The sequence below is a fragment of the Punica granatum genome, chromosome 7 (assembly GCF_007655135.1).
Source record: "Punica granatum isolate Tunisia-2019 chromosome 7, ASM765513v2, whole genome shotgun sequence".
Lineage (NCBI taxonomy): Eukaryota > Viridiplantae > Streptophyta > Magnoliopsida > Myrtales > Lythraceae > Punica > Punica granatum.
The window spans coordinates 7,809,026-7,820,044 of NC_045133.1; the positions used below are offsets into that span (position 1 = coordinate 7,809,026).

An 11,019-nucleotide genomic window follows, 5' to 3' on the forward strand; every position below is an offset into this window, starting at 1 on the left:
CTTCATAATGATAAGATTCCAGATTTGACACTTCCATTTCCTTATATTAGACGCACACGAATTGTAAATTGAAAAAAAGATTGTTTGGCTTTACCTATAATGTCGGCTGCAAAGTTTACAAACGCATAGATTAGTTCAAGTGATTGAACGTCCGTCTTCTTTAACAAGATTTCAAAATTAAGCCTTTTGAATGGACAAAATTTAGATTAATGGACTTTATTCTTTAGTAGGCTGGCTCAATTTGAACTTTAACTATTTGGGACCTAATTGATCTCCAGATACCAAGTGGTGTGCATTAAAAACTTTAAAATTTACTAAAAGTACATCCGGGATAATAGCATCTTGTGATTTAAAAAAAAAACAAAAAAAAAAGAAAAGAATCTGTCCTCCGCATTTTTTTTTTTTACAAATTGGACATAGCCGTTAATCCCTAGTTACAAACAATTATGTATCTTGTAAATTGCTGATTTAGCTAGCTAGACCGGTGGTCGCGCGGCTTCACCAGACAAAACCACCTCTGCCGGTCTACTCGAAGTCCCTTCCCCGCTATCTGCTGCTACCCTTGGAGATCGCAGCGACCCCGACTTTGAGAAAAAACTAGGGACCCTGTTGAACGTCCACCTACTGGAACGACGGACTGACCGGGACAACATGTCGAACCTCTTTGAGAACCGTCCCCTGCTGCTCCCTTCCCCGGTCCTGTACCCTCTCCTGGAGCTCCCTTCCCTTGGCAGAACCACCATGCTCATCGCCCGGTTCAGCTGCCGGTTCACAATCTGCTTCCTCACTTCGGCTGGCAACCTCAAGGTGAAACGTTCGGTGTCCTCGCCTGGCTGGACTAGAGAGTGCCCGGTCGAGTGTGATCGCGGGAATAGCCGGCGTATCCTGTTCGACCTTGACCCGCGTGTGCGGCTCCGATTCAAATTCTTGATCTCCGGAGCCGGAGGCTCCAAGCTAACTTGCGGCACCTCCTCTTGCGGTCTTTCGCCTTGTTCCAAGTCAACTTCCCGGTTTTCCTCTGGCTCGGGTACTGCAGGCTCGCCATCGAGCTGGGGGATAGGAGGGATGGAGTCATCCGGCTGGGGGACGAGGTTGGCACGGCAGACCGGACAAGTGGTGTGGGAGCCGAGCCAGGCATCGATGCAGTCGGGGTGAAAGACGTGGTCACATTTCGGGATCAGACGGAGCATCTCGTCGTCCTCGAACTCGCAGAGGCACACAGCGCACTCGAGAGCGCCCTTCCCGATCTTGAGACCCTTGACCTTGGAGTACTCCAGCGTGGGGAAGGTGTTGATGACTGACTGGTCGAGGCCGCGCTGGGCCCGACGGGAGCGGCCGGTGGCGGAGGGCCGAGCAGCGACGGAGGCGGCGTTGGAGTCGGAGCAGCGGCGGATGTAGATTGAAAAGAAGGCCATGAAGAAGAGGGCGGCCACGAGGACGATTACGATTACGACCATGGAAGGGCTGAAGCGTGCGTAGTTGAGGTTGGGAGCGTCGGGGCCGGCGGGCTGGGCCGCAGATATCGGGATCGAGGCGGCGAGCACGAGTAGTACGAAGGCGCTTCCATGACTTGCGGCGTCGAGGGAGCTACGTGGACCGCCGGAGGACTTCATAATGTCAGAGAGAGAGAGAGAGAGAGAGAGAGAGAGAGAGAGAGAGGTGAGGGTTAAGGGACTGATGAGTGTGGACGCGGGGGGAATATAAATTCGGGTGGGGGGACTGCCGTGTTGAACAAGACGGCGAGTGGAGGACTTTTGACAAAGAGATGTGGGCCCCACAGTCAGCAGCTTCTTTTGAATTTCGCGATTGGCCTTTTATTTTTAGCGATAGCTGAAATTGATCTCATTTGATTATTAATATAATACAGAGATAATTTTAATGAGTTTTGAACTCTTGTACTACAGCTAAAATCCCGTTCAGTGGAAGCTCGATTTACCATTGACCCATATTTTCTGGCATTTTCTTGTATTCGTGATGCTGAAAAAAATATCAACTGAATGTTGTTTATCGATTTTGAATGAACCAACTCATTAGTCCATTTTGAAATTAATTTTTCATTTTCAAGTATGCTAATTGGATGTGATACGACTAAGTGAGCTGAGCAACGAGCACCGAATATTTGCCCCTGATATCAGAGTACTGTCAGTGATGACGTGCCACGTGGGAGGTTGCGTGAAGTTAGGGAAAATGTTCTGTGCTGCTGTAAATGTAATGGATGATGATCGTCGATCGCAAGCGCTCCAGAAACTGCGGAAAATATGTCCGAATTTGTCTTCTATCATTCCATTTCTAAACAATAATGACAATAATCAGACAATTAATTGTCGAAAAATGGCTTACCGAAAAAGAAAAAAAATAAAAATGGACTTGTATGCATGTTAATTCCACATAAGGGCTTTCGAATAAATTCTTCTTTTTTCCCAGATTCAATCTTTTTGTTTTTTCTTATTAGTTCTATCATATATATATATATATATATATATTATAAGAGATGACCATGAGCATAATACAATGAAATAAAAATTTTAATATCTAATAAAATGATACGAAGAGTTTCACATGGATATCGAACCTGAGACTCTACGTCACTAGGCGAAAACATGAGTTACTGAGTTATATTCTCTTTTAGTTTTATCATTTACATTTTGATAATCTATTCTACATGAATTCATTTTATCATCCAACTTCCTAATTGAAAATTAGTGGCTTGGATTGGCCATTTTAATGTAGTCGCTACGTGGATGACCCATTAATTTTTGCAACTCCTAACTAAGCTAAACCAGCATCATTCAAATCGATGATAAAATATATGTTCCAAACATTTCAATGTGAGAAGTGAGCTTTTTCCATTTTTGTGTTGATCAAAATCTATGAGGACTAAAACACAAAGTCCTGGCAAGTGCACATGATCGAATATGTACATTCCCCAAAACATAACCTAAATTTAATGCCTGGTTCTCTTAATTAAAGAAAGGAGAACTTATACGAACATGGAACTTTGTGCGAGTTTTTTCCTTCCTTCCCTTTTCATTAAAAAAAGGAAGAATCATAGGTCTAATTAATACAGGATAGGAGAACGGGAAATAAAAAGGGCTTATGAAACCCTATCAATTGATCACGTACAAATCTGGCAGAAAATTTTGGCAAATTATTTCATTTCTAAGCTTAATATTATATCTATAGAGGTAATTTAAATTTGGAAATGTTGGACAGAACTCTTGTATTTATCCATAAGGATTACAAGGGTATAAATCTATTAGATTTCCTTCTACCGAAAAATATCTATTAGATTTCCTAGTAGACATATACATTTTTTTATGGGAATTCCAGATTGGCGAACGATGCAATTAGTTTTCTACTATGATTAATATATATAAGAGCTTGTTTTATAACTAATGTACCTTATAATATTTCATTATAACTCGTTGCCAAAGTAAAAAAGAAAATTGCATGAACTAGTAATCTCCGAGAACATACAATTGATTTCATGTAATTTTGAATCGCGAAGTCGCATAAATATGTTCTCTTTTTATACTTAAAATTTTTAAAGGAATTCATTTGTTTCTGAACAATCCTAAATTCTCAACGCGATTTTAGTAATATTTTGTTATTTCTTTTTTCCACCACGTGATAGTATTTTACCCTCTACATGGAATTGCTTTCTAAAAGCTGATTTTTCAGGTATGGGCTCTTAATTAAGACTATCCCGATTTGCATAAGATGGAATTGGATGGTCTGGTCCTTGTTTGACTGGAATATAATTAATCAATTGAATTGAGAGTGGACCGCACCCTTTCGAGGATGCCTATGTAATATAATATTTTTGAAATTTTGTAGCTCTTGGGGAAAATAGTAATGGATGGAGTGGACAAACTGGAATGTGGCAACCAAGAAGCTGAGAGGAAACTGCCTGGTCCTTTTAATTCTTCATTGTCAACCATAAATTTCCTTTTTCTGCCTAACAAACCTATGCTTTATTCGATTGCAATTGGGATGTTGAGATTTGCAAAGACGTGGTTTATCGATAAAATAAGTTTCGGTAAGCGAATTTTATTTGCAGTGTTAGAACTGCGAAATTAGGGGAAGCATCTCGAATTCAAAACGAAGATGCCCGAACGAGAATGGTTTCAACCATTATTGCTAGATTTTTATATGGGGAAACTTTTCAAAAGAGGAGAATAATAGGGCTTGTACAAGTCTTCGAGGGCACCTCCCGCTTTTGACTTTTGATGATAGAGTAGATTGTACATTCTAGAAGAAATTGATTTAATTTAACATAAATAAAAAATTTAAACCAATCGCATACGAGCATAGGGTAGACCTAACAGTTACCATAATTATATTTATTAGTTTGAAAATGAATTGAATTGTTCTGCTCAGTTAGTAAAGCGAAGTTGTAATTTTAGATATCACTTTCAATTAAATTTCTTTTTTCCGAGGTATGGGTTAGGTGGTAAAAATAAAAGGTACAAAAATATATGGAAATTTTTTTTTCCCTCCAATTGCCATGGCTAGTGGTGAATTAATTTGGGAATAATATCTTTCTAGATATTTATCCAACTGTTACTATCAACCTATCTACCAGTTGATAAATGGACAGCTTCTAGATGGAATACATTCTCTGGTCCTTCGATAAGCTGACAATTGACAAGTAGCGCGGAATGAAAGCGTGATGTTAATGAGTATTTATCCGGTTCGTTTAAGAAAGTCGTTAGATCTATGCTTGTATGCGCCGAAAGTACGAAGAGTTGATCTATTGTGTATAGGTTATAGCCGTTGGGAAATGTCTACTGTTTCCCTCTCCAAACAAAAAGATTAGTATTTTGTTTACAGAGCGCTGATCAGTCCTTTGATGTGCCGGTCCGATCGAAAAAGTGCTCAATTACCAATTATGATATGGGATACTAGATAAATGAATAATTTGTTGTAGTTTATTAGCCTGGATTTATCTTATCATGGATTAAATTAAGAATTGCTTTTTTCTGAACAGAAAATATAATTTCTCACAGAAAATGGCTATAAAATTCTTATTTGTAGGTGAGAAAATGAACAAGATATAATTGCTTTTTGCCTTCATCCACATGTCTGCTTGGATTTCTTTTTCGATTATAAAAGAAATTTACGTACATATTTACTTAATATAATAAAATTTAAAATTAATTTACAGAGTATATATGTACCTTCATTAATGAGAAACGAAATTAAAATTTCTAGACTAGGGTACTGGACTACCTACCCTTTTCTCAGGGTTGGACTTTTTAATTTCTAAATAGATTTCGTCATTTTATATAGTAAGCTCTAATCACTTGAAGTAATTCTTTCTAATTCAACACACAATTCTTTCCCAAAACGAACGATTACATATACATAATATACATATATATATATATATATATATTAATATATCGGCTTATTGATTTATATATTATTCTTCTCATGTGAAAGTTTTTGATGATTTCACCTAATCATGTGATATGAGAAAGAATCAATTAAAATATAAAAAATTTATTTTTCTTTCACCGCATCAAGTTAGAATTTTTAAAAAATTAGTATGATATACTTTATTTTTATATCATACAAAGTGTTAGCTTATAAATATTTGGAAATTTTAATTTGATCACCTAAAAAGCAGAACCATAATTTATGAATATTTGAAAATAAATTAAGGTTTTTTTTCCTTCAAAGCACTCTTCGTGGAAAATTGTGCCTGCTTTTCTCATTAGGAAAGTGACGGAACAATCAATCTCTAAGTACAGTTAAAAATCACTGCTAAATTTAAATATTACTTTAAAAAATCATTGTATATGTTGAGAAAATTTTGAATGATCTTACCTCATAATAATGTGGTAAGAAAGAATTAATAAGATTACTTCAATTAAGAAGACTTATCACAATTAATCGAATGATTAGTACTTATTATTTAGTTTATTATAATTTAATTGATTATTCCTCATGTCATGTGGCGAGGTAGAATCACCAAATAATGTCTCGTATATGTGCTTCAATAAACTGATAAAATCATTAGAACTTACCGAACCAATTGATTTCTCCTTCTCTTCTTATCCAATTATTTATAGACTTTCTTAAAAAAAAATAATAATAATGATGATGATGATGAAAGATAAAATAAAAGCAAATAGAAAAAATATTAGGGCCTAGTATCGCCAACTATATATAACAAACGCACAGATATATTGTGAGTTAATTAATCAAATGGCAAATTGCGCCATGCAGCACAAGATTTGATGTTATTCTTAAATCTAACACAACATTTTAAAATGATATGAGAATGCCTGTACTTCCTTTTCCTTTCCAATTATAGTCCACCGACAACAGTTTGCAGGAACAAAAATTGACTCCATACGTCTATAATAAAGAAAAAAGCTTGAATTTCATAAAATTCTCAATGATTGGAGAAGGAACATCTGTACATGTAACCCGATACATATTTTGGTTCAACAAGATACATATTAGATGAAGCAGACTTACTTATTGTCATGTAAGCATCAAGCAAGTGAATTGTAAGCGAAATTCCTCTCTCTCTGTTTTTTCCTATATCATAGGGTCTCTTCCTCCCTTCACGTTTACCTTTTTCTTTTATTCTTTAAATTTCAATAATATGATTGGTTGGAAATAGAGAAAACAAGGTGACTTTTTTTGGTGATTTCTTTTTTTTTGGGGGAGAAGAAGGTGAAAAAGGCGGCATGTTTGTAATAGTTCCACCAACGGACGGGAAAGAGTCAGATGCATATGTAAAGTGGGAGGAGATGCGGAGGCCCTCTGTTTATATTGTGAGAGGGCATTGTAGGAATTTTAGAAGAAATATTAGGGTATATTTGGAATCAAAATGTGGAGAAACAACTTATGAGCGAGTGCATCTAACGCCGGCGAGGGACCGCATCTGAAAGCTAGCTACGACAGCCACGCCATCGATGGATCATATCATAACCTTGACTATATAGATACTCTTGATTTTTTTTAAATCAAATCCTTTTCTGCAATGATTCCCATTTATCCAATGCATCCATACGGACCTCAGGTATTTGATTAATTAATGCAGTCCAGTAATTCTCAATTTGAAAATCTGAATTAATTTTTACCTGCCTCCGTATAGATCGTGAGTTGTAATATATCCATACCCTTGTTTTGGAGCCTCTCCATACCATATTTTATTGCGCAAAATTAAGCATGTTGGAAATTAATAAGAGAAATTTAGGACGTGGATCCCTTGAAAACCTTTTTGAGGCGACAATTTATAGACATTTCCATATATTAAATGGCTTAAGCACATGCATGTCCTTCCTGGAAAGATCAATTTTTTGAGTCAAAGCCCAAGAGGTCCTTTCCTTCGAACCTTCGAGCATGTGCTCACATCGACATCAGCCTCGGCTTATTCTAATTGGCTGCCAATAGAAATTACCACAAGCCCGAACCTTTTATTTACAAATAAGTAATAATAACAAAGAGAATTCATAAGCCTGTTATTGAAATTTGATTTCCACTGAAAAAGGTATATTTATTTTCCGTACAAATAAATATTTGCAAACGTACGACAGAGCTTAGTACGTCTTTTTCATTTTAATTGTAGTATGACTGGATAAACATAATTCGATTAGACCTTCACGGAATAAAATTTTTACACCAGCAACGGGTAGCAACTAGGCAAGATGTGAAGGATATTGCGCCCTAGGCCACCTTGAAAGTCGACTGGGGTACGGAGTGTGATGAGATTCAACTCCTTAAATAAGACCTAACTATATGAGTCTAGCATGTCAAAAACAGGTTTCGCTTAATAGGAGTTGGGCAAATTACATTAAAGCCTGCCATCTTTGGTTTTCATTAAGCGGGGAAAAGGGAGGGACAATTTCGATTGTTTGAATAGAGATAATATAATATAAAGATAAAGAAAAGGAAAGGAGAAATCATCTTAGTTAACTGATTATTTTACCCTTTCATTTTGCAAATCAGATTAAGGTAAATTTGCCTTTTTATTCCTATGTACATGGTAAATTAGTCTTTTTTAATTCTTGATATTTTAATTGTGACTCCCAATTTGGGAGAACTAAAAATTTGCGAAGGCAAGGGAATAAAAGAATTTTGTTTCCATCTGTTTCATCCCCTTCTTAAAATTAATCGAATCAAATAAGGGAAAATGACCCTTCCCCTTCCAATTCCCTCCATTTTGCGCAAACCAAACAGAGGCCCCATTCCTGAGGGAGTGGGGTGAATTACTGTTCTATGCACCGGTTTAAACATGAGATGTATTGAATAATGAGTAAAAAATCTATGATTAAATAGCCGCATCAGAAGCTTATGAGGTCCTAACTAATTCTATTCGAGTCAAGTTAGTCTATTAATATGAAAACTCTCCCAACATATTTTTTTCTCCATTTACAAAACTCGAACTTGAAATCTTGTTTAATCGGGACTGTCACCCTTTGTTTTGGCTTTCGTTGGTGGTTTTCAAGCTGTCGAATCTAACCGAACACATCGGAACTGAGCCGCCAGCATCTCAATAGCATCGGAACGTAATGCGATGGAACAAAAGGACAAATTGCGACGAGTTCCATTCCTTTTGTGTGAACACAGTTGAATAATCCTCTCATTAAAAAAAGAAAGAATAATTGAATAATCCATTAATCTCTTTATTTCGCTTTCTTTATTCTTCCTAGGGGCTAAACGTCTCAAAGATTCCTGCTCTTGTTCAAGCATATGACCAAGGCCATCTATGACGACGGTCATCCCGAGCTGATCACGACCTCTGCGGGGGTGAATTCAAGAACGACAGCGAAGTTTAATTAACGCATTTATTTTAAAAAGGGGGGAAAATTTTATTATATTCTTATAAACATGCAATTGCAAATAATAATAATGTCCCGCCTTGCATGTCTTAGCCAATCCCAACGGAGCCTGTTGTAGTTGATGAGGTCAATTTCATCATGCAGGCTCAAAGGTTTAGTATGGATATACTAGGCAAGAGGTATTCCATCGGTCCTGGAAATAACTCGCACTGATTTATTTCTTATAGAAAAGACATCTTTAGGGTAGCAAGATGTTCGTAGAACTTCTGAGACCGATCGATTCACTATATGGGCCCGAGTTGTCCGATGTGAAAAGGTTTTATAAGTCCGCCACGGTTTCCTCATTCCCTTCCAACATGGCATATCAAGTCTATATCAGTCTTACATTAAGATATATCACTCATCTGGTTTCTTCATCAATATCTCCGACAATGGATGGACAATGTGTTTGTAAAGTTCGAACATCCATATCCATATCTATATATATAAGTAATATTGACTCTTATAACAATAAATGTTTTTTCATTAATGAAATAAAAATATTAGAATAATTTTTTAAAAGATTAAGAGAGATAATTTAAAATAATTCATATATCTCATATAATTTCTTATTTGAAATAAGAATGGTGTAAAACTTCATATTTAAAATTTGCATAATCAAATTTGTATAAATATGTAATATACGACTATTAAATAAATACACAATGCACAGTAATTGAAATCGTTAATTGAAATATTTACCCTCAAAACATTCAAAATTAGTCTAATGTTATGAATTGATTATCTTATGAAATTCAAAATTAGCATTGAAAATATTTTATTGCATTAAGAAATAAATATATATTCTGAAGATCAGATCGATTGTTATAAGAAATTATATATGTATATGTGCATATTCTAAAACGAACTTATATATATATATATATACACACACAATGCAAAAATACAAACGCTACAAAGAAATTAATTGATTATATGTAGAATCTATAAAAATATTTTCATCTAATAAAAGAAAAAAGTTTACGATATAGCTTTATCAATATTTAGACTCATAAATAAAATAAAAGTAAAAAAATTAAGAATAAGGATTTTCTAAATAATGTATTATAAAAAAAAGAAAAAAATTTCCTAATTATAAAACGTGTATATATGAGACAAATCTATCTTCCTAAGTTAAAATATGACACATATTAATTGAAATAATCAGTTTCAAATTAGATTATAATAATATCACACATATTGTAAGTTCTCTTTTTTTTTCCAGTGTGAATTGAAGTATCCAGAAACTCAATGAGGCATGACTAATATAGTTCGGTCTAGTAAGAGATAAAACTCTTACTATCAAAGATTTTATCCATTTACAAGACTCGAACATGAGATTTTCATTGAGGAGAACAAATCGAACCGCTTAAATTAACCATTGTTGGTAGTTCTTCAGCCTTCCATCAGCTAATTGTTTCCTTTTCTATCTTCTGATGTATGATTTTTCTTTTCTTTATTTAATTTTCTATACATAAATTGATTTTTTGAACTTTCTTTAATGACGATTATCTCATAAAATACTCGAGGGTTATCAAAATTTTCTTTTTTCCCGAGTCTTTTTTTTTTCTAATTTTACTTCATATTTTATTATTTTCTTTGGATAAATACTTCATATTTTATTAGTTGACCATCAGCAAGCTCTTTTGAATATTTTGTTGATTTAGTCGTTACAAATGTGAGCCTTGAGTTGATACATATAAGATCGACTTGTTATACATCTATTATGCTTTATTTCGAAAGATAATATTGTGTTCAATTGTTACATATATGATTATAAGATAAAATTTATCACGTATAAATTATTACTTATTAAAAATATTTCTCAATTTTTTGTAAAACAAAATTTTCTAATTTATCATCAATAAACGTGTTTTTATACTTTTCTCTGAAGAAATAAAATTACATTAGGAGCCGAAAGATAGAGTTGGAAATGTGGAATTATTTTTCTAAGAGTAAATAGCCCTAAACTCTCCTAAAAGGGGCACCTAATAATTCCCTTAATACTCATATTAGATAGTTCTTGGATATCGTACAATTTATAATTCATATCATTGTAAGTTGAATTTTTGAATTATGAGGACTTTTAAATTAATTATTAGGAGGATATAGCAACACTTTTTTCTTTTGTTTTTTTTTTTAAATATCAAGACCATGGTTGTTGGTCTATATTTTTTCA

The 11,019-nt window shown here is 34.7% G+C and overlaps 1 protein-coding gene across 1 annotated transcript; it reads right to left on the minus strand.

Annotated features, from left to right (window-relative positions):
• Positions 1-240: 240 nt before the first annotated feature.
• LOC116215460 (E3 ubiquitin-protein ligase ATL6-like) lies at positions 241-1,685 on the minus strand. The gene has a single exon (XM_031551175.1). It carries the CDS (start codon positions 1,611-1,613, stop codon positions 477-479), a length of 1,137 nt encoding a protein of 378 aa, XP_031407035.1. The 5' UTR covers positions 1,614-1,685; the 3' UTR covers positions 241-476.
• Between the last annotated feature and the right edge of the window lie 9,334 nt (positions 1,686-11,019).